The sequence below is a fragment of the Salvia miltiorrhiza genome, chromosome 4 (genome assembly GCF_028751815.1).
Source record: "Salvia miltiorrhiza cultivar Shanhuang (shh) chromosome 4, IMPLAD_Smil_shh, whole genome shotgun sequence".
NCBI lineage: Eukaryota > Viridiplantae > Streptophyta > Magnoliopsida > Lamiales > Lamiaceae > Salvia > Salvia miltiorrhiza.
In genome coordinates, this window is record NC_080390.1 from 5,491,940 (window position 1) to 5,519,196 (window position 27,257).

The 27,257-nt window shown below is 37.4% G+C and overlaps 5 protein-coding genes across 6 annotated transcripts; 2 read left to right on the forward strand and 3 right to left on the reverse strand.

Moving 5' to 3' along the window:
* Positions 1–1,396: 1,396 nt before the first annotated feature.
* Positions 1,397–4,041, forward strand: LOC131022384 (uncharacterized). Its single transcript, XM_057951833.1, has 5 exons — positions 1,397–1,888; positions 2,602–2,707; positions 3,182–3,300; positions 3,371–3,492; positions 3,587–4,041. The coding sequence occupies exons 1-5, from the start codon at positions 1,883–1,885 to the stop codon at positions 3,888–3,890; spliced, it is 657 nt and encodes a 218-aa protein (XP_057807816.1). The 5' UTR covers positions 1,397–1,882; the 3' UTR covers positions 3,891–4,041.
* On the reverse strand, positions 3,905–7,510 carry LOC131022383 (uncharacterized). 2 transcript variants are annotated; one of them, XM_057951830.1, is made up of 7 exons: positions 6,798–7,510; positions 6,061–6,389; positions 5,642–5,794; positions 5,161–5,253; positions 4,940–4,998; positions 4,645–4,738; positions 3,905–4,306 (listed from the first exon to the last, which is right to left on the reverse strand). In XM_057951830.1, the coding sequence occupies exons 1-7, from the start codon at positions 7,354–7,356 to the stop codon at positions 4,094–4,096; spliced, it is 1,500 nt and encodes a 499-aa protein (XP_057807813.1). In that variant the 5' UTR covers positions 7,357–7,510; the 3' UTR covers positions 3,905–4,093. The 2 variants fall into 2 exon arrangements, with proteins under 2 accessions (XP_057807813.1, XP_057807814.1); XM_057951831.1 differs by lacking the exon at positions 3,905–4,306 and having other exon boundaries at positions 4,646–4,824.
* Positions 7,511–10,115: 2,605 nt separating this feature from the next.
* LOC131022895 ((+)-borneol dehydrogenase 2-like) lies at positions 10,116–12,468 on the reverse strand. Its single transcript, XM_057952438.1, has 2 exons — positions 12,419–12,468; positions 10,116–10,989 (listed from the first exon to the last, which is right to left on the reverse strand). The coding sequence occupies exons 1-2, from the start codon at positions 12,466–12,468 to the stop codon at positions 10,116–10,118; spliced, it is 924 nt and encodes a 307-aa protein (XP_057808421.1).
* Positions 12,469–19,331: 6,863 nt separating this feature from the next.
* LOC131022385 (CSC1-like protein At3g54510) lies at positions 19,332–24,489 on the forward strand. Its single transcript, XM_057951834.1, has 10 exons — positions 19,332–19,736; positions 20,422–20,565; positions 21,049–21,112; positions 21,551–21,763; positions 21,869–22,060; positions 22,244–22,542; positions 22,725–23,004; positions 23,325–23,603; positions 23,759–23,992; positions 24,144–24,489. Exons 1-10 carry the CDS (start codon positions 19,453–19,455, stop codon positions 24,297–24,299), a joined length of 2,145 nt encoding a protein of 714 aa, XP_057807817.1. The 5' UTR covers positions 19,332–19,452; the 3' UTR covers positions 24,300–24,489.
* Positions 24,490–26,523, reverse strand: LOC131022386 (annexin D3). The gene is made up of 6 exons (XM_057951835.1): positions 26,227–26,523; positions 25,968–26,113; positions 25,398–25,625; positions 25,118–25,330; positions 24,953–25,042; positions 24,490–24,871 (listed from the first exon to the last, which is right to left on the reverse strand). The coding sequence occupies exons 1-6, from the start codon at positions 26,300–26,302 to the stop codon at positions 24,668–24,670; spliced, it is 957 nt and encodes a 318-aa protein (XP_057807818.1). The 5' UTR covers positions 26,303–26,523; the 3' UTR covers positions 24,490–24,667.
* Positions 26,524–27,257: the final 734 nt, after the last annotated feature.

Genomic DNA, 27,257 nt, shown 5'->3' on the forward strand with positions numbered 1-27,257 from the left:
TTAAACAGGTGTCTGGTTTGCATGCAAAGTTTCTTTTCTATCTCTGACTGAGATCCCTCTGATTGAGGTCGGTAGATAGTTAAAAATAGCCTATAGGTGTATTCCCCCCCCCCATACACCTATTCGAGACCCCCCCGGACCTAACAGATACAAAAGATTGTTACTTTATCCACTACAGAAGCAGAGTACGTGGCAATCACCGAGGCTAGCAAAAAATGATCTGGTTACGAGGGTTGTTGGCAGAATTGGGTTTTGATCAGAAGAAGAATGTCTTGTATAGTGATAGTCAGAGTGCGATACATCTGGCAAAGAATTCAACATTTCATTCTAGAACGAAACATATTGGACTTCGTTATCATTTCATCAGATCGCTTTTGGAGGATGAGGTGTTAATACTAGAAAATATCCAAGGAGCTCAAAATCCAGCTAACGTGCTTACAAAGATAGTAACCATTGATAAATTGAAGTTGTACTCAGCTTCAATTGGTTTGCTAGAATAACAAAGACAGAAAGGCTGCTGCGTTGATCGGGGTGTGAAGACAGATTGAAATCAGTCTTCAAGTGGGAGATTGTTAGTCAAATGAGCTATAGTGTGCTATGCATAACTCCTGCATGCTCAACATTTAATGCTCCAACAAACAATTTCAATATTTGCTGCAATTATTTTCAAGCATTGCGGCTCATAGTTCTTGATCTCTGCCTATAAATTGAAGGGATTCGCAGCAGCTTAAGACACACCAACACCACCAAAAACAGAAGTGTTCTTTCTTTTAGAGAGAGAGAGAGAAAAAAAAAATCTTGTAAGAGAGAACTTCAGTGTTGAAGTTATACACGAGTGATAAAAGTGAGTTTAGAGATAACCTTTGAGGCAGATACAAAATACAGTGTGGTATTTTTGTTGTACTCATCCTTTTGAGATTCTCTAATATATTGGTGTGGGTCCGTAGACGTAGGCACTTTGCCCGAACCACGTTAAAAATATCGATGTCATTTTTTTTATCGTTTCATATCGGTCGATATTTAAAATATTGTGTCACACTAGATCCAGGGCGAAATTAGTTGCGTCTAATTTCCCAACAGTGATCAATACAGGGTAAACCATACTTGGGCACCAAACACGGCCTAAACAAATAATTATGCCATAGGAAAAGCTAAAAAACAAAAATAAAAAAATTGCGGATTATAACGAATTTTAGAAAAAAAAATATTTTTTATTAAATTTAAATTTAATAATGATAGTTCAATAAATTAATTGGATTATTGAATATACATTGGGGCATTGAGGCTTCGTTCGGATAAGAAATTGAAGAAGTCAAACGAAATAAGTAATTAAAAATAAAGAACACTTTCAAAAGATAAAAGGATTTTGTTTTGTCAATAATATAAAAAATAATTAGAATTTGTGTAAATTAGGAATAATATATATTGGGGTAATTGAGGGGGGCCATTGCCACACCATTCTATAGTGTAGTTCCGCCCATGTCCCTTTCGCCTTCCCCCAGCGGCTGCTGCCCTCTCCCTCCCCGTAGCTGTCGTCGTCGTTGCGCGCTTCGTGCAGTTTTTTTCCGTCGAATTTTCCGTGGATTTTTTGCAGAAAAAATTGTGGGGAAGAAGAAGTGGTCAGGGCAATTGAGTCAATTCGGATATATTTTAACTTTTGTCTTTTGAAGTTGAAAGTGGAATAAAAGTTTGTCATTCAACTATTTTCCCCATTTCCGTCGTCACCGCACTCCAGCCCTACAACCTTAATCCCATAGCTAATGGAGCCGTAGATAAATTTTCAGACATTGAACAACGTTTAGTAGCTGAAAAACATCAATTAGTTGTTTGATGCGCGCCAGGTGTTCGATACAAGTTCTTTTTGCAATCATCTGCAGCTACTATGGAGGTAATTCACTCTCTCTATGAATTTGAGTGCACAACTCCGATCACAAATTATTGGTTGGGATAGGATTGCATTGCATCGAACTCTATTTTGGTTTAGAATATTACCAAAACCAACCGCTTGTTGTTATAGACCTTTGGAAAATGAAATTCTTCGATCTCTTGATTGTGTAGGAGTTTCGTGGGATTATAATTGGATAGACAAGTTGTGGGATAAGTAGTTTTGTTTATGGTCCAATTATGAGAGGATGTTTTTGTTAAATGTTAGTGTTCGTATTATTTTAGTCATTCACATTCATTTAGTCATTGAATTTCCAACTTTTTCATCCATTTCCCAGCATATTCGTGTTTGTAGATCCTCATTGCTCCGGTTATTGAAGTTTACTGTTGTTTTACATGATTTTTGGGGTTTATGTGTAAATTGGAAGAAAGTACCCTTCTCCTTGCCATTTTAAGTGAGTAAATTTGATGCATTTTGAAGCTACAAATCAGTTTCTCTTTGCAGTGAAACAATGCTTTGTAGATTTATGGTTGGGATAAACAGAACATATGCATTACATTTGTATCAGTTGCTTTTGTATCCCTTTCTTATGTAATCTTATTTCATTCTTATGTAATCTTATTTCATCCAGTCTTGGATAATCAAAACTTTCAATTGATTCGTTTTTCTGAAATATGCTTGTGGGGTAGCTCATAAATATTTCTTTTCATATACAGACACACGGGAGTATTGCTAATGATCTGTATTCAAATATCTTGGAATCATCAAGTGTTGATTTAGATAGAAGATCGACTACAATCCAAGTGAATGACAATTTCCATGGTATGAGATTCAGATTATTGCATTTGTTACTTTTTTAAGGTAAATAGGAGCTTATCTTTATCCAAATTTTTATAGAAACTCCCATTTTGTTCAAAAGAATGAATATAGATCAGGAAAAGTATTTATATTTTATATGCAACTTGCAACTTGGGTTACTAGATTCACATTGACAAAGCACTGAATGAAAATCTGCATCCATGTATATCTAGCGGACAGCAGTTAGCCTCATATTGTTAATTGATTCCTATCTAGCGGACTCGTTAATCTTCTATCTGTAAGATTAATTGCTGAAAGTGTTCTATAGGCTATAGCTATGGACTCTTGAAATTTGGTTTGTTATCTGTTATTGGGTTAACCAAATTCCCAAGATGGGGATGTATACGAAGGCATTTATTATGTTCTGTTCTGAAAGAAATTTGATATCTTTTATGATATTAAGAATGAGTTTTATTGATTTCCTTTGTCTGACCTCAGAAAGCGATCCAGCTGCCTTGTGGTATGATGACGACTCTTGTGAAGATTATGTTGAAAAATCGAGTAAAGCACCCGATATGGACAGGGAGTGGCGTAGGAGGCATGACCAATTCCACACGGTATCCTTTAGATTATTTCCTTTTGCTTGAAGTTCCCAAAACATCTCATCATTTTTTTTATCTTTTATAGTTAGGCTACCGTGATGGTCTCATCGCTGGCAAGGAAGCCGCCATGCAAGAGGGGTTCAATATTGGGTTCAAGGATTCTGTGCTTACTGGATACAATTGGGGTCTTGTGAGAGGGATTAGCAGGTAAAATTATGCCCAACTCTTCTTGCACCTATCACTTTCATTTACAGAAAAAAGAAAGTATGAAATTCTTGCACCTGTGGTTTTCTCTTTGAAGTGCTATGGCCTCCTTGCCCGGTGCCTTGAAGGAAAAGTTGGTTGAAACAGAGGAAACACGAAACAAATTCCAACAGTTGCACGAGTCTGTGCAGTGTATCTCATCGACAGAATCTTTAAAGCTATTCTATGAAGACAAGAAAAGGAAATCACTGAAGCAAGAGACAGCTGAACCCAGTTCCACTGAGACGGATCAAAACAATGAAAGCTCAGATGCAGGTGCTCTTGAGAATTACCACGTACTGCTTCAGTCGATTCTCCATGAATCTCCTCTTGTTGAAGGGCATTTGAAAACAATGCTTTAATTTTGCTCCTATAGTAAGTATCTTGAAGATGTTTAACACAGTGAACAACTGATACATATGTTGTTTACAGGCAAAATGTAATTCCTCCAAGATTATCATATTGCCAAACTGCTTCAAAGTTTCTAATGAGCTATGTATTTAGCTTTGGTCCTATTTACATTCCAATGGGGCAAAAAAGAAGAAGAAAAAAAAGCAACTCTTTTTTATTGCCTAGATGCAGCAATCAGTAGCACCATAAAAATGGGAGAAGCCAGAAAAATAAAGTAGGGGATGGCTTGATTGAGTCCACCTTCATCCAATTCAGCCTCTTTTAATGGATAATTTGTCTTCTGCTGTACAAATGCGTTGAAGAAATTTTGATAACTGGCGCTAAGCGAAGGGCGATTCATGCTGCTAACCTTCATCATTTCCATTGCCTGCAAAATGAGACAGTAAATAAAGCAACTGAGGTTTATATGCATCTACACCATAAATCAGCAAAATGAAGTGGTGTTTTTAGGTATGGTTACAAATTTAGACTTGCATTTTAGCTAGTGTCTACTCCTAACTTCTCCCTCCTGCGTCTTTTGACAGTTGAGTCTTTCGACAGTTGAAGCTCTTAATAAATATGTGGCTAACTAATGGTCATTAACTCATTGAAATTTTCATCAGAAAGGAAAAGTAGACTTCGACGTTCAAAATTTCATGGCATGTAGGTCCATATGGGTCTTAATTTTATCTTTTAAAGACTTTAAATGTGTTACCAATTATTTACCTGGAAGCCAAAGACAAACTGTCGAGCCTTCTTGCTTACTTTAGGGCTAGGGTGAGATTGAAGCTTCTCGTACATGACACGTGCCTCATTGGATCTGTCGTGCAGTTTTTCATACATGAAACATCAAAGAAAGAGGTGAAGAGTCTTCTGATTATAGATGAGGATATACTCTGCATTTACCTAGGGAAAATGAACCATGAGTGAAGTGAAACTAAATGAAGTGATGTAATCAAGCATTATTGGGTTCAAATAATTTCTTTAACATAATATTTGTTGAAAGAAATAAAAATTTCACCTGCTGAGCGAGTCCTGGCATATAGACCATTGCAGAGCTGCTAATCCGTGAAGTTCGCTCTGCAAAATGTTAAGTGTGCTTACAGTGAACATGGAAGATAAACCCTAGTCGTTTTCGAGTTGGTGAGGGAGAGAGCAACGGGAATTGTATCGGACACCTCTTTCTTTTACACATGGGAGATGCTAGTTGAAAATCAATTAACAAAAGACAGCATCCATCACCTTGAATGGCAGCTTCTCCATGACATTTTCATAAAAGGGCGATGCCTCCTTCAGCTTTCCGAGATCCATCAGTGAGTCACCATCCTTCAATGCCTAAGTATGATAGCACTATAACTAAGGAGAGTTATAATTATAATCACAACTATGAAACAGTGGTATAATAATCATGTGAAAATTGATTTTATCTGTTAATATATGCATGTTTTTACCTTTCTAGTTGCTGTGAAGGAATTGTAAAAACTTCCTCACTGCAGACTGAATGGACTGGAAAATAATGATTCGTATACATAATTACATGAAGCTGACCGTTTCTCACTAGTTTCGTAGATACTAGTGATAATTTACAACAACCTCTGACCCCATAATATCATGCTTATTTGCATTTACCACTGGTTCTCACATGAACTAATAATATGATCAAAATCAAGTTCTGCCAATAATTCTTCCAAGATGGAAAATTTGTTGCCTTGTTAAATCATACCTTCTCACATTCAGATTTTAGTTCCGGATCAATGTTTAGGCCAAATTGTCTCTTGTAATCAGCTAGCAACTGCATTGTACGTGCGTCTTTGGCAGCCCTCTCCTCTGCAGTTTCAAGTGCGTCCCCAGGGCGTAAAGTTCTCCCACCACCAAACTAAAAAGATAAATTGTTCAATCATATACATTAAATATACAACACTAAGTAGCCTACATATTTTATAAGTTTGTTTTAAAGGAGTTAAGAGCTCTATCATCAATTAGGATACATTAGATGAAGCCACTGGACAGTTTTTTCTTATAACTCCACTGATTAAGTGAAGTATTCAACTAATTGTGTACCTAACCATAAATCATGATTCACAACCATAATTACTTAAATCAAGCATTTCAATCCAATGGTAAGAAACTGAGGAGCCATACTGTTTTTGAAATGTTGTTTGGTCTTGGAAAGACTCCCCAAGTAGAAACCTTTGGTTTATACAGATCCACATCGTTTTCTTCGACTTGGGCCGCTGATTTTTCACCAAAGTTGCTCGTATCTCCAACAAGAATCTCGACCTCAGGTAACTCCCCTCCCGGAAAAGGGTCTGACAACGGAACTAAACCAGCAGGCAAACCTCTACCGCTCTTCTTATCCGCGAACCCCAGTCCCATAAAATCAATACTTGAAACCTTGAGCTCATCCTTTTTACCAGAACTCTTAACTGATTGTTTATCTCCACCACTTCTCTCATCCCCTCCTTTAAGCCCTACAATCAGATGAAGAAGATGAAACATTGAGAGGCCTAAACCCATTTCACTTAATTACTTCATTAATGACACAAATTGCTTTAAACCAAATACGACAACAGATGCTTGTCTTTTCCTCCTAATTTCTGCTCATAAATTGATAAACCAAGCCAAATTGTCACCAACAGTCAATTATATCAATCAAGTAAAATCCAAACTACATCTACATACAATCGAGAGTGCATGGTTATCATATCAACTCGAATAGTCTAAGAGAAAGTTGATTATGACTAATAACCCTAACTAGGGATTAATAGATCCTAATTGGGGATTGGTGAACCCTAATTGAGGTGGATGCACAGTAATTTCTAAAATTCCAGTAACCGGAAATTATTAAAAAACCTAACAAATTCCCCAGAAAAAAGTACCTGAAACAAATGCTTGGTTCTCACCAACTCCGCCATTATCAACACCTGTGTTCTTCTTATATTCCTTTGCCTTGTCCAATGCAAGTTTAACAGATAGAGGAATCGCCTTCCCCCCACCCTCATCTTCATCATTCTTCCCATCCACATCTACTCCACCGCGTTCTGCATCCGAATTTCCGACTATATTCGAAGCAACCCCTTCACTGTCTTCGAGAATTTTACTTTTTTTGTACTGCTTTGCCTTCTCCACTGCAATCTTAACAGCCAAAGGAACATCCTCCTCCACATCATCATCCTCGATTTCATTAATTTGCTTGGAATCATCCTTCTTTCCACTGATTTCAGGGACGAACTTCGGAGTTGGGACACCGGATTTCACAGAGTTTTTGTATGCTTTAGCTTTGGCCAATGCAAGCTTAACAGGGTCTTCTGCCGGAGTTTCTTGAGAATTTGAGGATTGGATTTTTGAGGTTTTGATTGTGGGGAAGCTCTTGTATTGTGGAGAGAGTGTGAAATTGTTTTTATTGATCGGAGTGAGGGAGGAGATGAATGAGGCCATTGAAATCACAAATTTGGATGAATGATTTCTGGTTTCAACAATCGAGTTTGAAAAAAATAATAGCGGTAGAATTCAAAGTTAATGGAATGTGAAGGGACCAAATTGAGCCACAGAAGATGGGAATACAAAATCTGGTCAAAATAAGCAGATTGCTTCCACATAAAAAAAATAATACTAACAAAAAAAGAAAAAAGAAAAAAGAAAAATAAATATATATGTGCACTTTATTATCGAAAAAAAAAGTGTTTTTATTGAATTCTAATGCCAAGTAAAATATGCTTCACGTATTTCACCATATTGGGCCCAAGCCCACCATCAAATACGAAATGGGCCTATAGAGAGCCCAAGAAAAGGACCCCCATACGGATACCGCCTACGCATGTTATTGACTATTTTACGCCTAGTTGTCTCATGGTAAAATACCTTGCAGAAACACAGAGGTAACATCTGACAGCAAATCGCAGCTCAGTCGATAAGAAATTTCCCCTTTAATCAATAGTGGTTCGAATCACCAAAGAGAAAATGAAAATTTATAATTCTCTTTAATTTTAAAAAAACACAGAGATAACATCATTTTTCAACCCATATTACACACGAGAGCAACAATCTCTGGTTCTCTTTTATACATATCAATATGTCACAATCGGAAATGCATGTGTTGTAAATTTAAAAACACAAAAGTTCCCAAGCACAAGAGATAGATTTGTTCATTTTAGGATGATTGCATAAAAATGTACGAATTTACATATTTTTCTAATTTTCCATATGAACTTAAAATTTTACTTTCAAATATACGATTATTTTTTTTGTACAAGATCAACATTCTCGATGAATTATTTGATAATATATTTTGTATTCTTATAGTGGAATTTATCTAATATCCAACTACATCATTTTAGGAAGAAGACTTCTGTTTAAGCCACGTTGACAATTCCGACTTCGACCTCAACGTAACTTTTATTTGTGGAAAATGTACATCATATACAAAATCATAATGAAATGAAAATTCGTGTATTTAGAGGCATAATTTTAAGTTCACATGCAAAACAAAAAATATGTGAAAATTCATGTATTTCGGCGTTACCCTTTCGTTTTATTTCTTTCCCATTAGATGGTGTTGGAGTTTAATATTCCAAGCCACGAAAGGCATTAGAGCATCCGCAATGGGGTTACATGATAGCTTACATGATAGCCTACTTTATGATGGGGGGACCACATGGTGTAAAGATGCTGCAGTGGGGTTACATGATAGCTTACATGATAGAATTAGTTTCCATTTTTATGCTTTTTACTTAAATTTAATTGCTCAAATTTAAATAACACCTTTGACTAATAATTAAAATTTCATTCAAATAAAAAACCTAAAAATTACATTAAAAAAAATTTAAAAACATAATTTAAATTACATAAATTAAACTCCTAGTCTAGATAAGGCCACGACGCTTGAGCATTTCTTGTACCATGTGCTCGTGGGCCATCCTCTGTACATCGCTCATATGCGATGTATCCAGACTGAGGAGTTGCATGTCGAGCTCCCTCTCCTTGAGCTCGTTCTTTTTGGCATATTCGGCCGTGATATTTTTCAAGTTCTGATCGGACCGATCCAATGCCTCTTTGTACTCCGATGACTGCTCGGAGCTTTCCGTCGCCTTCCCCTTCCCCTTCGCTTTCGCCGCCCTTGCCGCCGCCTTCGCCGCCTTGTTCCCAATCGGCCGGGCAGACGAGATCTCCTCGCCTGACGCCGAGGTGGTGAAGGCGCCCTCCTCTGTCGTCTTTGTCCTCTTGGAGGAATGCATGTCTCCCTCGAGGTACATCGACTTGAACTTGTGGTTGTTTCGGAGAATTCTCCACGCATTCCAGTAGTTGAAGGAGGCATTATTTGCGCTCCGACTTTTGAAAAGAGTTTGGGCCTTGTCCCGGAGCATATCGTCAGAATGGCCGGACGGCCACTTGCTGCGCGCCTCCACCCAAATACTTTCCCACAACCGCACCTCTTGGGCCACTCGGGTCCAGTGCCCTTGAATCTGACGAACTTTGAGGTGGGCGCCGATGAGGGGGTTGACACGGGCGACGATCCTCTTCCAGTACTCGAACCCCTTTTGATTTGTCCCACGGATGGCGTCGTTTGTCTCCTCCATCCAAATTTGGACGATGATGTCCGTCTCCTCAGTGGTGTAGGTATGACGGATAGTCTTACCTCCGTCATCCTCCGCCCCCTCCTCCTCCTCCGCCACCGACGCCGGCCTGTCATGTCGGATCTTGTGGGCGACTTCTTTCCTTCGGCTGCCTTTCTTCGGTTTGGCAGCACTATGGGCCGAAGGCATCTCCTCGCCGGCCTGAGGAGCATCCCCCAAGTTACATCCCGATAAATCGGGATGATATTCGTCGGATAGATCGGGACACCAATTTAGATCATAGTAATTTGGGTTGTTTGGATCCATGGGGTGTAGAGAGAGGAAGAAATGAAGAAGATGAAGAAGAAGAAGTGAGGGCGTAGGGAAAAAAATGAGGAAAAAGAAGAATAAATAGAAGAAAAGAAAGGAAAAATAAAAAAATAAAAAAAATAAAAAAAATTTTGAACGGTCAAAAAAACACGCAAACCGAGGAGTCAACAGTCAAATCCAATTTTTTTTTTTAAATAGGCGCGTGCATCGCACGCGCCTTACACTATCGAGAAATTGGGCTACACGATAGAACGTGTAGCCCTCGTGTAACCCGAGTCTGCAACGGTTACACGATAGAGCTTTTACACGATAGGGCTATCGTGTAAGCTCTATCGTGTAAGCGTTATGGATGCTCTTAGTGATGGACGTGACTCCTCCATCAACTACGAGATTCGCCCCGCTTATATACCTCGCCTCGTCACTCGCCAAAAAAACCACGGCGTCTGCCACGTCATCCACAGTCAGCGCCACGCCCTTTAAGTTGGCGCCAGCCACTATGGCGCGATCTAAAGCGGCTAAGAATTTCTCCTCGGCGTCCCTCTTTCCCTCGGGCACGAGGGCCGACGCCATCCCCGTTATAACGCAGTAGGGCGACACGCAGTTGACGCGTATCCCGTGCCGCCCTAGCTCGCCCGCCGCGCTCCTTGTCAGCCCCAACACGGCGTGCTTCGACGCCGTGTACGCGTGGGGCCCACCGCCCACCACCCCCGCGATGTTGCACGTCGACACAATCGACCCTTTCTTGCCCGCGGGGATCATCGCGCGCGCCGCGTGCTTCATCCCCGAGAACACGCCTTTCACGTTCACGTCCATGACCCGCTCAAAGTCTGAGATGTTGACGTGGCGTACGTCCGGGGCGAACGAGCCGGCTATTCCGGCGTTATTGACCATTATGTCGAGGCCGCCGTACTTGTCCACGGCGGTGTCGACTGCATGCTTCACGTCTTCTTCGATGGTCACGTCGCAGTGGCCGTAGGAGACGTCAAAGCCGTCGTGGCTGAGGCTTTCGACTAGGCGGTGGCCAACGTTGTCTTGAATGTCGGCCACGCAGACCTTGGCGCCGTGTTTGAGGAACGAACGAACGATGCTCTCTCCAATGCCGCTAGCACCTCCCGTAACCACTGCAACTTTGCCTAGTAACCTGGGTGGAGTCACGTAAAAGATCAATGTTTCAAGAGCTTCGAAGATGCTTCATCGTCGTTTAAAAATTTCAATAGTACCTTCGGTTTATTGATTCAACACTTAGTTTTGAAAAAAATGATTGGAGAAATTTCGCACATCCATGTAATACAACACATAAAATTCTGAAAGTAAGTTTTGCTCACATCAATTTTAAGAAATTGTAAAAAACCCAAGGGACATGGAAATAGGACAATTTCTATTGTTAGTTACAATTCTATCATGGATACATTTTCATGTGAATATATTCGATCTCAAACAAATTTAATGAGATTCTCAGGCTATTCGATCCAAACCATACATAAGGGGATGGGATGACTAAAATAAGTACACTTCTTAAAATATAAAATAAGAATTATTTTCAACCCTTAGATCATTAAGATCTACGTTTGATTCATCATTCTGTTGGATGAATTCATGGTCGTGAGTTCGAATCCCAAAAGTAGAAAAAATTTATTTTTCGCAATTCATACATTTATACAAAGAATTCATAGTATATTTTCTAAACCCTAAACCCTATAAACTAAACCCTAAACCCTATAAACTAAATCTTAAACCTGAACACTAAACCCTAATAGGAGTATTTACTTTTAACAAGTATAAGATATACATTTGGTCGCACAAATGTATACTTATGTTAATGTAAATATTTACCTTCATTCAATACAAAGCATTATACATATCAATAATTATTTTTCGTTCCGATAATAATTATTTGATCAATAATAACATACTCCCTCCGTCCACGAAAGAAACTTTCTATCTTTCCTTTTTGGGACGTCCACAAAAAAACTTCCTACCTATTTTTGGACTATACCCCACCACTTATAATTACTTAGTTTTCATTTTTTCACAACTCCCAATTTTAATTATAACACACCACTCTCAATACACTCAACAAACTTTTTCTTAAAACTCGTGCACTCCCTACTAGGAAGTTCTTTCATGGACGGAGGAAGTAGTTATTTATGTTTATTAAAAGTAATAATTATTATAATAAAAAATAATAATTGATATGGAGAAATATAATATTTCAAAAATATTATATTTATTATAATTATTGTTATAATAAAAAGTACTAATTATTATTATAAAGAAAGGTAATATTTTTTAAATATACATTTCTTCACAATACTGATGTTAACTACTTACATTAACATAACATAAGTATATATTTGTGCGAACAAATTTATATCTTACGCTTATTAAAAATAACAATTATTATAAACAAATGTAATAATTTAGAACGCGGGTTTGGGCGCGGGGCGACCCGGCCGCATGCTGCCGCACCCAATAATTGGCGCTAATTCTTCGATAGTAGTATGTATATTAACTCGAACCATATATATGAAGTACTTTTAATTAATTGCAAATGTGGTTATTCAGTCTTTGTTAGATATATATGACAAAACAAAACAGAAGAAGCGCAAAATCAAAACCTTTGTGAGCGAAGAGAGTGATCGGATTGGGCTGTGCTTCTTGAAGCCATTGTTAACTTCCTTTTCCTCTTAAATTAAACTCAATCTCTCTTAGAGGAAGATATATACACACGCATGCGTGCCCTACTTGTATTATGTATGATCACAATTGATGTGAAGGTAGATATGTATTAATTAGATCATAACTTCCACAATTAATGACTACCCCCCAACACACACACACACAAATAAGGAGTTGACCAAGGATAAAACGAATCAGATCAAGTATATGTAATTTTTTTTAGTGACATACATAACTTATTCAAAGCTAATTGGGTAAACTACTACATAGTCTGCAAAGCACAAAAAGGGTAATAATCGCAGTATCAATAAATTTCTTCAAAACTTGGGAGAAAAGAGAATAACACGTCAACACTAAATAGCAAATATACTACAAAATATTTTGACCATTAAAATATGTGGACCCGCCCCTTCTAATTCGACCATTAATTAATTATTGTGAGAATTTGAATAATTTTCATCCTTTTAATCATTAAAATCTACTATGAACACATCATTTTACTGAATGAATGCATCATCAGAGTTCAAATTCCATTAAAGACAAAAGGTTCATTTTTTTAAAAAATACGTTAAATTTATTAATAAATACATTAATTTTAACAAAAAATACATTGTTCTTATATTCTCATAATAAATATAATTCTCACGACATTCTTACTTCAATCACAAAATCGTGGCCCCTATCTAAGTCATCTCTAGTTCCATAGTCATTAATTGTGATTTGTGAAATTTATGGTTGGTTGACAATTTAAGATGATAAGGATTTATACAATTAATTACTTACAATAAGTTCGTAAGCGGATGCGTCGCTAATTAATATTAATAAATAAATTAATAATACATATAAAATAATAAATGTTAATATTAGCGACGACGCATAAAATAATAAATGTTAATATTAGCGATGGCGCCGCCGCTAATTCGCCGGTATAACGTAAGAAACGGGTCACCGTTTTTGCCGCCGCCGTGCCGTCACTAATTGCCGGCGGCAAGGACGCCACCGCTAATTACTGCCGGCAAGGACGCCGTCGCTAATTGCCGCCGGCAAATACGCGTTTTTTTGTTCGTACGTTTACATATTGACAATTAAATTTGTACTCCACTCGATCACAATATCATTTTCACTTTTATTATTTTGATCCGTCCATAATATCATTTTCACTTCTATTTATTTATAACAGTAAGATCCACAAACTTCACTCACAACAATAATGGAATTCAAATTCAACTCACAATAATACTCACTACTATCAATTACTTCTTTCGTCCATGATATTGTTTCCACTTTTGTCATTTTGGTACATCCACGATATCGTTTCCACATCCATTTATATATAGAAGTAGGATCCACAAACTTTTACTCACAACAATAATGGGACCCACACACTTACCATTCTACCATTGCATATAAAATTTTAAAAATTATCCGTGAATTCACAACCAGTCGAATTCACAGCTGCCATGCATTAATTTTGGTTTTGAATTCAAGCTTTGAAACTCGACTTCACAACTGAATAGCTAGTATTGGTTGTGAATTCAAGTTTTAAAGTTTGAATTCACAACTAAAAATATTGTTAGTTGTGAATTCACAACTAGAAATAGTGTTGGTTGTGAATGCAAGTTTTATTGGTTGCGAATTCACAACCAACGATGGTAATTCAATTGTGAATTCATAATTCAGTTGTGAATTCATCGAGTTAGTTGTGAATTCAAGAACATTAACCAGACAAATTAATTCAATTTTCACACAATTCTCGATTTTCATATCTCCCTATTGCTGAACAAATTAGCACGCAAAGTAAAATCAATGGCTGAGGACAAATTTACATCTAACTTTATAATCACCTACTATTACACAATTCATAGTAACAAATTTAACAATACACAAACATTGCTTCACCATAATTTCCAAGACACATGTTCGACGAAATGACTGAACAAAAGTCAGAAAACTCAAAAACCATATTTTCGATTTGCCATCATTCACCATAAACCAATTACCCCCACAGTAGAAAATCAATACATCATCAATCCAAATCCAAATCCAAATCAAAAACCATTTTATTTTAGTAAACTTAAAATTTACCCACTCAAATAAAAATATATATATATAAACATATCAACTTTTTATAAAAATATATAAATTAGAGTTAATATATGAAAGTATCCATTTTGTTTTAGTAAACTTAAAATTTACCCACTCAAATAAAAACTTTAAAAACTATCCTCCTTTTATGTTAAATGACTAAACTACCCCTAAGATTAAAATTAAAAAACTACCCACACTAAATCTCTTTCTCTCTCTTCTCAGTCACTCTCTTTCTCCTTCATTCCCCACCCGCGCTCTCACTCTCTCGTCCTCGCCGCCCGTCCGCCGCCGCCTTCGTCATCATCGTCGTCAGCAACAGAGATGAGCGATTCCAATCACATGGTGGTCACAGCACCACCGTTAGCGAAGATCTCCCCGTTTCTCTCTCTGGCGGACAGATCGAAGCTGCACCGATTCAGAGTGGCGGGCCGGGCCGGAGCCGCCGGGATCGGCACGCCAAGCGAGGCAGGGTGGCAGGGGGCAGGGGGTGCAGGCTTTCAGGCCTAGCCTCGGCAGGCTAGCCTTGGGCCGGCTGGGGGGGGGGTTTGGACGAACTTTAATTCAAATTCAATTTTTTTGGTTTTTTTTTTTCAAATTTAAAATAATAATTCTAATTTTCCCCCACTCAATTTTATCTAATTCAAATTTTTCCTCATCCAATTTATCTATAAATACCCCCCCTTCTTCCTCCTTCAAAACCATCCCATTGTGTTAACAATTCTACACTCTCTTCTATTCTCCTTCCAATTCTCCTCCATTCTTTATGTGCTCTTGCTCTTGTTAAATTGTTCTTGCTTTGTTACTCTCTTGTTATTCTATTGCTTAATTGCTTTACTTTATTGCTCTATTGCTTACATTATATTACTAGTACTACTACTAAGTACTAATTACTATATAGTACTCCCTCCGTCCGCCAAGATTATGTCACTTTCATGTACAATTTGTACATGAAAGTGACATAATCTTGGCGGACGGAGGGAGTATATACTAATATATTTCAATTACACTAGCACTACACACACTTGCTTTACTTGAGTAATTACAACTTACAAGCTTTAAAAAACACAACATATATTTAAAAATTATATGACTATAGACTATAGTATATAAGATTAAGTTATTAAGTAATTTAAGACTTTAAGTTGAGTAATTTTAACATTTTAAGTTTTTTACATCATAATTTATAAGACTATATATAGTATAAGCTGAGTAATTTTAACATTTTTCAACATTTGTAAAGTAAAAATTATGAAATTTAAACACAAATAATTTAATTTCATTAAAACTAATACAAAAAAAATTATAAAAAAAGGAAAAAATCGGGAACCGCCGGTTTTCGGCCCGACCTGGAACCGGCGATTTTGGGCCCGAAAACTGGCCCGCTCAAATCCAATAAGGGCCGGTTCAGGTTCCACATTCTGACGGCACGGAACCGGCGGGCCCGGTGGCACCACTAAATGGTAGAGGCCGTTTTTTTCTTTTTCTACTAAAAAATTTATTTCATTAAAGTGAAGATTGTCAATTTACACAAAAAATGAGTAGATTATATATTATTCCCTCAAAATAGTCGTAACATAACATGGAATGTATAGTGATATACTAATCCTAAAAAAGTGCAGATTTAAATCTCAAACACTTGTTCAAAAAAAAAAAAACTTAAGACTATTTCCATCCAGACGGCACAATTTCACATCATAATGTATTAGGGTAATGGTGAATTATACTCACTCTCAAAGATAAAAATAAAAATTACCCACACAAATTAAAATATATAAATAGTGATACCTTTTTTCTCGAAAATTTAACATTTATACCCTTAAAAAAAAAATTCAGTCATGCCCCCTCTCTCTCCATACGTGGTGACCCCCTTTTCCAAGGAACTTCGCTTTCTCCCTCCGCCAACTGCATCGCGCTTCCGCTGCGGCCTCCCAGATCTGTCGCGTCTCAGTCTCGACGCGCCACGGGTCACCGCGCCTCCGCCGCTCCTTCACACCAACCACCCAGCCGCATCGCCCTCCTCCTAGATTTGTCTCCGCCGCGACACACCTCCTCCTCGTTGTGTCTCGCCTCGCCTCGCCACAACGTGCCTCCTCCTCGTCGCACCTAACCACGCAATGCTAGACAGTTCGGTGCTCGACACTTAATGTCGAGCAATAGTTCAATTTGAACTATTGTTCGGCACTCGACACTGAAGTGTCGAGCAATGCGTGAATGATACATAAGGGTAAAAATATCCTAAGAGGGTATAATTTGTTGTTTTGTAAATAGTGGGTATTTTTTATGTTTTGTCTTTCAAAAAGGGTATATCTCATTTTGCCCCAAAAATATATAAACTACTAGAGAATTACTAATATTTCTTTTGTTCATAAAAAATAATTATATAATTTGGCGATACGAATTTTAATAAATATATTTGCAAGTATTGTAAATAGGAAAATGAGTCTCATTTAAAAGAATCTTTGGGTGTCTCAACTTTGCCACTTCAGTTATGCCTCATTTGCGTATAAAGTCCGATAATTACCTATATTGTATATGAAGAAAAAGGCTCACTATATGATAGAGTGTTCATAAATAGAAATAGATTACTCTCTTCGTCCACAAAAAGTGTGTGGTGGAGTGGAGGGCACGAGTTTTAATAAAATAGTTAGAAGATGTGATTTTAGTGTTGAAGGGTAGTATTGGGCCTAGGGATGACAATTAACTTACCCGCGGGTAACGGATATCCGTGAGTACCTGATCCTAATAGGTGCGGGTTTGAGGAGCATTTGATATCCACAAATAGCTTCGTGGTTACAATTCACTATCCATTTAGTTCGCGGGTATGAGTTTGGATACTTACTATTTATACCCACGAAACCCGTTTACATGCGAAAAATATCCACGAAAACTAATACTTCTTTTGTTCATAAAAAATAATTACATAATTTGGCAATACAAATTTTAATAAATATACTTGAAAGTATTATTGTAAATAGGAAAATGAGTCTCATTTAAAAGAGTCTTTGGGTGTCTCAGCTTTGTCACTTCAGTTATGCCTCATTTGCGTATTAAGTTCGATAATTACTTGTATTGTATATGAAGAAAAAGGCTCACTATATGATAGAATGTTCATAAATAGAAATAGATTACTCTCTCCGTCCACAAATAGTGTGTGGTGGAGTGGAGGGCACGAGTTTTAATAAAATAGTTGGAAGATGTGATTTTAGTGTTGAAGGGTAGTATTGGGCCTAGGGATGGCAATTTACCCATGGGTAACGAATATCCGCGAGTACCCAATCCTAATAGGTGCCGGTTTGAGGGGCATTTGATATTCACAGATAGCTTCGTGGTTACAATTCATGACTATACATTTAGTTCGCGGGTATGAGTTTGAATACTTACTATTCATACCCGCGAAACCCGTTTACCTGCGATAAATATCCGCGAAAATACCCACGAATTTGGATATTAACTTTGAATTTAAATTTTGTCATTTGTGGATTTGAACATGGACGAAAGATGTGGATTTGAACTATGTGATTTGTGGTGAATTTTTTTGTATTAAATTTATTATTAATTTATATTTAAATTATGTTTCGCGGGTATTCAATGGATGACGGGTATCCGATGGATGGCGGGTGACGGGTATCCGACGAGTTTGGGTAGCATTTGATATCCATATATAATTTCGTGGTTAAAATTCACTATCCATTTAGTTCGCAGGTACGGGTATGGATAGCCACTATCCGTGCCCGTCCTACCCGATTACCATCCCTAATTGGGTCCATCAAATTGTAAAAGTAAAGGGTGGATATTTTATAAATATTGAGTGTGAAAAGGGTTTAAAGTATAAAATAAGTTTCTAAAAAAGGAAAACACACAATCTTTATATATGAACGAACGAAAATAGTAATAAACACACAATTTTTATAGACGAATGTAGTATTTTTTATGAACGTTTCAAAATTATGTTAAAATTCATAAATTGAAATAGATTATTTTTTATTGAACGTTTCACAATGGTAAAAATTGAATGTTTTTATTAAGTGTGTGTACAAATTCTAATTCTGATGAATTGGTTGAATCGATCTGATTTTTGTTTCGCGGGTATTCGATGGATGGTAGGTGGCGGGTATCCGACGGGTAGCGGGTTGGAGGATACCCAACGGGTAGCGGGTATCTGCGGGTGACGGGTTTGGGTAGCATTTGATATCCATGGATAGTTTTGTGATTAAAATTCACTATCTATTTAGTTCGCGGGTACGAGTATGCATAGCCACTATCCGTGCCCGTCCTACCCGATTGCCATCCCTAATTGGGCCCACCAAATTGTAAAAGTAAATGGTGGATATTTTGTAAATATTGAGTGTGAAAAGAGTTTCAAATATAAAGTAAGTTTCTAAAAAAGTAAAACACACAATCTTTATGAACGAACAAAAATAGTAATAAATACACCATCTCTGTAGACAGAGGGAGTATTTTTTTTGAACATTTTAAAATGAGACAAATTCATAAATTGAAATAGATTATTTTTTATCGAACGTTTCAAAATGGTAAAAATTGAATGTTTTTATCAAGTGTGTGTACAAATTCTAATTCTGATGAATTGGTTAAATCGATCTGATTTTCCTTTGAAAGGTTTAACTCCGGAATTTAATACATATTCGAAATTATTGCTGTAGGATAAGTTGTAATTCTGAGTTGGTTAAGTCGGAAAAAAAAAAAAAGTCGGAAAAAAAAATTGAAAATGATTAGTATATTAAGAGCCAAAACTGCATGCACATTTCATGCAATCACGTCTTGGCAGTGTGGCCACCTTGTGAGTCGGCCACGTTTAATAGGGTTTCCGACATCCCCAATTCACTCTCTCTTTCCCTAAATCCAAACCCACAAACTGAATGTTGACATGAATGCAGAGAGCTTGCTGGCTTCCGCCTCCATCAACATCGGCTTCGCTCTCCTCATTCTCTCTCTCTTCTCCATCCTCCAGAAGCAGCCCTCCAATGCTCCCATCTACTTCGCCCGCCGCCTCTCCCAGCACCGCCCCGTCTCCCTCCACCCCCGCCTCACCGTCCGCCGCCTCCTCCCCTCGCCCGCCTGGATCCGCGTCGCCCTCTCCATCACCGAAGACGAGATTCTTGACACTTGTGGCCTCGATGTCCTCATCTTCATAAGGCTCTTCAAATTCGGGTACCTTTCCCTTCCAATTAACTCCAATTTTTTGCCGAATTGCCGTCGAATTCATTCTATTTAATTTACAATGCAAATAGTTCTCTGTCTTTGTTTTTTTTAATTATTTTTAAATAAATGTCCAGAGATGGAACTGCCGGACACTCTGCCATTACACCCTGTTTAATGATCCGGTTTTCTTTTTTTTGGTTCCCTTTTCAAATTTAGATAAAATTGCATGATCTATTTGCGATGCGATGTATGATGATCAAATCGCGCGGATTGAAATTTCGTAGATTATTTTATCAGAATAAGTTGGATATGATTTTTAGGGACTAGGCAAACCGATTTTTATATGATATCATGATGACCTTAATGCATCATTTGGGTTCACTATCTGTGTTTCAATTCATCAAGTTCATGGAGGATAGTCACAAGTATTAATGAGCATCAATTCAGAAACATAACTTGTATTTCTGTGCTTACGTTGTGGCAGACCTAATGGTTTCTTAACTCAATTTGGAACTTGTTCTGTTAAAACATCTGAAGCTTGATCTCCTCATATATACCCTGAAGCATTTCCTAAGGGAGAGCCTAATACTTTCTGTGTAGGAACTAGGAAAATATTATTGTATATACATTTTTAGTAGCAAGTGAACTGTGTCAATAATTTTTGTTCCATATGGTGATTGGTGAATATTTGCAGGATCAATTTCTTCTTGGTTTGCTCTTTGGTCGGTTTATTTGTACTAGTCCCGCTTAACTATATAGCCGGTGATGGAGAGCAACCTGGACATTCTCATTCCATGGATGCTTTCACAATAACTAACATTAGCAAAGGCTCTGACTGGTGAGCTTTAACAGCAGTTGAAGTTATAGTTCTAAAGTTTATGCTGCATCTCCATGTGCTTTAATATGAATGCAACCGGGATGTACTTCTTTTAATTAGTTATAATTATCTAATTAATCAGCCTGTGAAGGATATATAATTTTTAGAAGTACTTCCATGTTTAAAACTGTAGATGTGTGCATTCTGTTCTCACTTTGACCAACTAACTTGTCTTCTGCACCTGTTCAAGACACCCTCTTTCTTCACAAAAACTCTTCAGACACTATGTCTTTAATACATTTATAAATACTGTTTAATATTTGTGTGTTTAGTGTTCAGTTGTATTTTAAATCATTACAAGTTCCATAATTTATTTGGCTTTTGCTGTACCTTAGTTGCCTGCAGTTTGCAAATCTTCAAGTGATCTACTAGATTTTGTCATATAAAATGTAATCACAAATTCGTTAGTGGTTGATGTTTATCTCAGTACTTGATTTTCTACAGGCTTTGGGTGCACTGTTCATGCTTATACTTCGTATCTTCTTATGGATTATACCTACTATATAAGGTAGCATTTTCTCAGTTACTTTCTGATTTAAATTTTATTTTCAAAGTTGGTTGCCGAATATTATGTTTCATGTTACTTTTTTGTTTTCCATGTCCAAATCATGAAGCATGTATATTCCCAGGATAACATGACAATTTTCACAAAAATGGAAAGTAGGAGCTGCTAATATGACCCATTTTTGTACATTTTCTTCAGGACTTAGAAATTAAAGTATTTTCTTTTATGTTCCGTTCTCTTTTGATTTTGATGCAGTTTAAAGCATTTTACCTAATTATTCTCCAGAACAAACTATGGAAAGCTCATGCTAAGTTATACTTCATGTATTGTGATGGTCACGTTAATAATTTCCAGGAAATCCGTTAAGATGTGGTGCAATTTTTTTAAAAATAGACAGCTTTTCCAGTTCTTATGTGAATTTGTTTCTTCCATCCATCCCAGGAATATGAAGATATTCTGGTCAAGAGGATCCAGCAACTACATCTTATGAGGCACGAGCCAAATCAGTTCACTGTTTTAGTTCGAGAAATTCCATATTGTGATGAACACAAGGCTCATGATTGCGCAGTAGATCACTTTTTCTCAAAATATCATCCACATTCATATCAGTCTTATCAAATCCTTTATGATGGACGGGAGCTCGACAAATTGTTGGTAAGGTTACCCTGGCATATTGACTGAATTCATTTTTGGGTTTTCTCTAGCTGATTTTAACCAATGCAGGAAGTTCAATTATCGTAATGTATTAACTATTTACAGAACCAAGCAAAATCTATTAGAGGAAAAATTGAGAAGTTGAGGCATCGTTCAGCGAATAAAAAACAAAGCACGGATTTCCTTGAATCAGAAGCATTGAGAAATGATGCAGAGATGGAACGACTAAAGGAACAGCTCAGGGAAATTGGTCACAAAATACAGTTTATACAGAGTAAAGAACAGCTTCAAGCTAAGGTAGAATTCTTCTTGACAGACAATCTGTCTTGCAAGTGATTGTATGTCTAGGTTTAAGTTGAAATTTTACTTTTATTACCACTCATAACACCCAATTTTTTTATGGCACAAGTTACCGACTTTCTATACTAGAAGTCTCTGTATTATGCAGTTCTTTCTTGGATATTTTTTCCATCCTTGTAGGAACTGCCGGTTGCTTTTGTCACATTCAAGTCACGTTGGGGCGCTGCTTTAGCTGCTCAATCTCAGCAGATGTCTGACCCTCTTATATGGGTAACTGAAATGGCTCCAGAACCAAGAGACGTACTTTGGAAAAATTTGGTGATTCCGTTCAGATACATGCCCCTGTACAAGTTTGGTGTGTATGTATCAGTAACAGTACTTACGATCTTCTTTGCTGTACCTGTTACGGCCGTTCAAGGAATTGCAAAATTCGAACGTCTTAAAAAATGGTTTCCTCCTGCCATGGCTGTGCAGTTGATGTAAGATTATTTTATCTACGCGGACTGCATTTATAGTCTTTGCTTGATAATGGTTGTGTACTGTGATAAGTTAATTACCTTTTCCCAATCATTTTGCTGTTTTTGAGTTCTGTTGCTTGGAGTGAGTATGTCTTAAATATCCCCTAGTATCTGACAACTCTACATCTGTTTCTCTTTTGTAGACCTGGATTGAGCTCTTTTGTAACAGGCTATCTTCCAAGCGCCATTCTCAACGGTTTTGTCTATATTGTTCCATTTGCCATAATAGAAATGGCAAAAATTGCTGGTTATATCTCAAGGAGTCGGAAGGATATAAAAGCATGCAATATGGTTTTCTATTTTCTCGTTGGAAATGTTTTCTTCTTAAGTCTGTTATCTGGATCATTAATTGATCAGATTGGTGAATATTTCAGCAATCCTAAGGATTTCCCTGGTCGTCTTGCAACTGCTGCCACTGCTCAAGTAAGACCAGTACTTTCTATTAATGATGATTTTTATGTGAAAACTTATATCCATTTATTTTATTGTCTTTGGTGATTCAGTCATTGATTACTTTGAAAAGGTTTTAGAACACAAAGAGCTTTTATTAGTGATATTATATGAGATATGGTGCGATCACTGATTTTCTTTTTTCATTCATTACTTCAACTACATGCAGACACATATATACCATGCTCGGTGTGTGCAGGGTCTTGTAAATTATGTGGATAATACCCTCTTCATGCTTAAAAATTATGTGTATAATACCCTGTTCTTGCTTCTCTTCTTATCTTTTGTTTCAGGCAGATTTTTTCATGACGTACATCTTGACCAATGGGCTGTCAGGATTTTCTCTGGAGATTCTGCAGCCTGGATTGCTCGTATGGGAAGTAATGAGGTCGCACATATGGGACCGTGGGAAGAAGGCACGACCATATCTTAATTCACTACCTTATTACCGGACAATTCCTTTTGTTTCGCTTTGTATGTTGATCGGCATGGTGTATGCAGTTGTGTCACCGTTGCTCCTTCCGTTTCTGGTAGGCTATTTTTGTCTGGGCTACGTTGTGTTCATAAACCAGGTTGGTTTCCTTTCCTCAACTACAAACTGCGCGTTTCATTCGCTGTAACATTTTGCCTGGCAACAGCTAATTTCACGTTGGTAGCTGTTTTCTAGCAAGAATTGTGATGTTAGATGGATTATGACAATGATACAGCTCTTTGTTGCACCTTGCAGATCCAAGATGTGTATATAACTACATATGAAACATGCGGCCAGTATTGGCCCTACATTCATCACTACATTCTGGTTGCAATCGTGATCATGCAGATCACGATGATCGGTCTATTCGGACTGAAATCAAAGCCCGCGGCTTCTTTTGCCACAATACCTCTCTTGGTCGTCACTCTGCTCTTCAACGAGTACTGCAAAGCCCGATTCCTCCCCACATTTTACCAGTTCTCGGTCAAGGTAGAATGCATCTTTACACCTGTATATATTTATATTCTATATATGTTGGACACTTTCAGTAATGCTTCTCGAGTGCATCACTGATTCTCGTAAAGAGAGACAGACTGTTTCTACCTTGTATCCGATTTTTTTAAGTGAGTTTTATTTACAGGATGCAAGGGACAGGGACGATTTCGATGAAAAAACAGACTTGATGGAACCCAACCTACAAAACGCCATTGAGGCATACAGCCCTCCCTGCCTGCGGCCACTGGATCTTGAAGATGGGGAGTCGAGTTCGTTGCAGCCATTAATAAATGCCTCGTAAAACTTTCTACTTCCACTTCACTAGTCTTTTACACATTGTTTTTCTGCTGCATGAGTTTGGCAGATGACATACATAACGATGATTGCTGCTTGTATAAATTATGTCTCTTGTAAGGAGAATCTTGCAAACCTTTCTGTGTCTATATTTATAGCCATAAAATAAAGCCTTAGATTTCTAATCACACATGAAATGTGAGAAAATGGGAATGGGGTTGCAAATGTAAGCAACTGGCCTTATTAGTACATTACATTCTGCTTTATCCATTTTACATTCGAACTAACAAATTATATGCAGAGAAAAAGTAATATAGTTCAAATCACACACCAATCAATCAAAATTCATTACCTCGCCAAGATGAAAAACAAGATTCAGATCTTTGATCCAAGCAAAGTCATGAGGAAGTCCTTGTAGTACCCCGACGTGTCTCCGATGACAGCACTGTCTAGACTAGATCTATTGGCGTTGAAATACGCCTCTCTCACCTTTATCATATCGATCTCAGCTCGACCCACGATGGCTCTAGTCAGTGAATCCTCGTCCGTCCCAAGTCCTTCGATTGAAGCTTTTACAACCTGAAATGTCCAAAGCAGTAAGGGTTACTACTTCCAGCAAAGAAACGATTTCAACTTAGCAAAGTGTTTCAGTTTATTTACCTCAGCAAAGTGTTTCTCAGGGGTGTCTAAGCACCAAATGACCACTTGCATGACTGACTCCACAATGCCCTTTCCACGAGCTATAACATCCTACCAAATAGTAATTTTCTATCAGTGATTGATGGAAACAAAACTAAGGCACATAAATTTGATAGGAAAAGCAACCTTGTCAATAGATGTCCCATAGTTATCCTTGTAAAGCTGGAAAGTCTTTCTGAGCTGAAATGTGTTCCTTGTGGAAAGTATCCTCAAGAGCTCGTCATCGTCTAGTTTCTTCGCTTGAACGGCCTCGCGTAGTTTAGCTGCCTCCGTCTTGGCTATGGAAGAATCCACCACTTCTTTATCGTATCTGTAGGATCTCACCAAACTGACCAAGATCTGTTCAAAATTTCAATCAGTTTTTGACATAAGTCACAAGGGAAGAGTGAAGGTAGTAGATAGGTACCTTTTGAAGGGGAAGAGAGACATTGGATATGATGTCTTCTTCAAGCGAAGTGTCGAAGAGAGAAGCATACGCTTGTCTAACAGCAACCAGATGATGAGGCGATGTAGCACATGCTATCTCTACAATAACTTGTAGCTGTGTTAAGTTTTTCCTTCTCGACTTCAACGCTTCGTTTGCAAGCCTCGCGTCTCTCTCCGGGGGATCGTATGTCCACAAAATCATTGCTTTCTATCATTTGCAGAGAGAGAGAGAGAGAGAATCAGAACCAGAACCATAACTAGTAAAACACCATCACAGCAAGTCAACAAAAGTATACATAATATTCAAGTATCAGACGTGATACATTCTATCATTCCTGAATAAGGCCAAACCTAATTTTGACTGTGGAGGGAAAACTCACAAGTATTTGAGTCGTGGAGATATTCAAGCTTCTCTATTAGATTGACCAAAATCATCCAAACACAAATCAATGCTTAAATTCGCCCAAAATAATTCAAACAACAAATAAATTTCACCAACACATGTCATGGCAACAAAATTAGAGAGAGAGAATATGCAAAAACAAGGTACCCTGAAATCACCAGACAGCTCTTCGCTGAGACAATCGATGAGGGAAGTATAGTAAATCTGCTGATATGCGTCTCGGATGAGTTTTCTCTGCGCTGCATTTCTGCATCCCAGAATCCGTATTAACGCCGCTTCATCCGTTCCCCACCCTAAAACCAAACATCAATCGCCTAAATAAAATAACCGTTTCTACATAGATCGAGAATAGCACAGCATCTCGGAAAGCCACAAAATAGTCAACCGTTGTTGAATTATAACGTACCTTCGCAAGATTTGTGGAGTGTTTCACAGTCTTGAGCTGGAGATGGAACCACTTCCGGAATCCTGATCGTCGACATTTTTCTCCTCTTAGCTTTCCTGAATTTGAATTGTTTATTGAGTTTGCGATGGGTTTAGTTTCAGTTTCTCTCACTCTTTCCCTCGCTTCTCTACAGACTACAATTGAGGGAATGAGCGATGTCTTTTGCAATTTATCTTGGGCCGTTAGACGTTTGTGCCCCTCCTTCAGATTTTATTTCTCCAAACTCCTTGTGAGTATTTTTCTAATTATACTTCCTCCATTTCAAAGAAATAATTTTAGAAAAGGACTACAGGATTTTGATAAAAGTGATTCAACGTATTGACTATTGAGAGTGAATACTATTGCATCTAAAATTAATATTAATAATGATAATTAATTATATTGTGAATGGAGAAAGAGATCAAGTGTGCTATATAATAGGTAAATAAACTGATATATTGAAGGAATGTTCGATTGCTCTAAATTGAATCGGCTCGAGATTAATTTTGTCATAAATGTGGACTAAAATTCATAAGTCAAAATTAATTGTATGTGACATTATCTCGGTTATGGAGGATAATATGTTGTGGGTGTTTATAGATGGAAATGAATTTTTTTATGTACTTGTCAAAATACTTTCGCTGTCTCATAAAAACATGAATATTTGGAAGTGACACAGATTTTAATAAATATTATATAAAAATGTATTGTGAGTGAGAAAGAAATTGTGGTGGGGTAGTATATAAAAATAAAAAATGTTCATATTTTTGTGAGATGATAAAAAATGACAAAATGTTCATATTTTTATGAGACTGGTGGGATTTTATAGGAATTGGAGGAATACTAATTAAGTATTAAATTATAAATAATCTTATTCGAAGACAACTTCAGCTACGGGTGGAAAAGTCCAAACGGTTCGAGCCGAACACGGCAAGTTGTGATTTCCACTACACATTTTAATAATTATTTATTTTTATCTGAAGTGAGCTTGAAAATGTATTAGTTTTTTTTCT

Coding starts and splice junctions, on each gene's coding strand:
- LOC131022384 (XM_057951833.1), top strand. Junction 2,708..3,181: donor AGTGAATGACAATTTCCATG/GTATGAGATTCA, acceptor GTCTGACCTCAG/AAAGCGATCCAGCTGCCTTG. Junction 3,301..3,370: donor GGCATGACCAATTCCACACG/GTATCCTTTAGA, acceptor TATCTTTTATAG/TTAGGCTACCGTGATGGTCT.
- LOC131022386 (XM_057951835.1), bottom strand. CDS start 26,302: ATGTCGACGATCAGGATTCCGGAAGTGGTTCCATCTCCAGCTCAAGAC. Junction 25,331..25,397: donor TCTCTCTTCCCCTTCAAAAG/GTACCTATCTAC, acceptor AATTTTGAACAG/ATCTTGGTCAGTTTGGTGAG. Junction 25,043..25,117: donor ATGGGACATCTATTGACAAG/GTTGCTTTTCCT, acceptor ACTATTTGGTAG/GATGTTATAGCTCGTGGAAA.
- LOC131022895 (XM_057952438.1), bottom strand. CDS start 12,468: ATGGCTTCAAGAAGCACAGCCCAATCCGATCACTCTCTTCGCTCACAA. Junction 10,990..12,418: donor CACTCTCTTCGCTCACAAAG/GTTTTGATTTTG, acceptor ACGACGATGAAG/CATCTTCGAAGCTCTTGAAA.
- LOC131022385 (XM_057951834.1), top strand. CDS start 19,453: ATGAATGCAGAGAGCTTGCTGGCTTCCGCCTCCATCAACATCGGCTTC. Junction 19,737..20,421: donor ATAAGGCTCTTCAAATTCGG/GTACCTTTCCCT, acceptor GAATATTTGCAG/GATCAATTTCTTCTTGGTTT. Junction 20,566..21,048: donor ATTAGCAAAGGCTCTGACTG/GTGAGCTTTAAC, acceptor GATTTTCTACAG/GCTTTGGGTGCACTGTTCAT.
- LOC131022383 (XM_057951830.1), bottom strand. CDS start 7,356: ATGGCCTCATTCATCTCCTCCCTCACTCCGATCAATAAAAACAATTTC. Junction 4,999..5,160: donor TGGAGAAGCTGCCATTCAAG/GTGATGGATGCT, acceptor AACATTTTGCAG/AGCGAACTTCACGGATTAGC. Junction 4,739..4,939: donor TGCCAGGACTCGCTCAGCAG/GTGAAATTTTTA, acceptor ACTGCACGACAG/ATCCAATGAGGCACGTGTCA.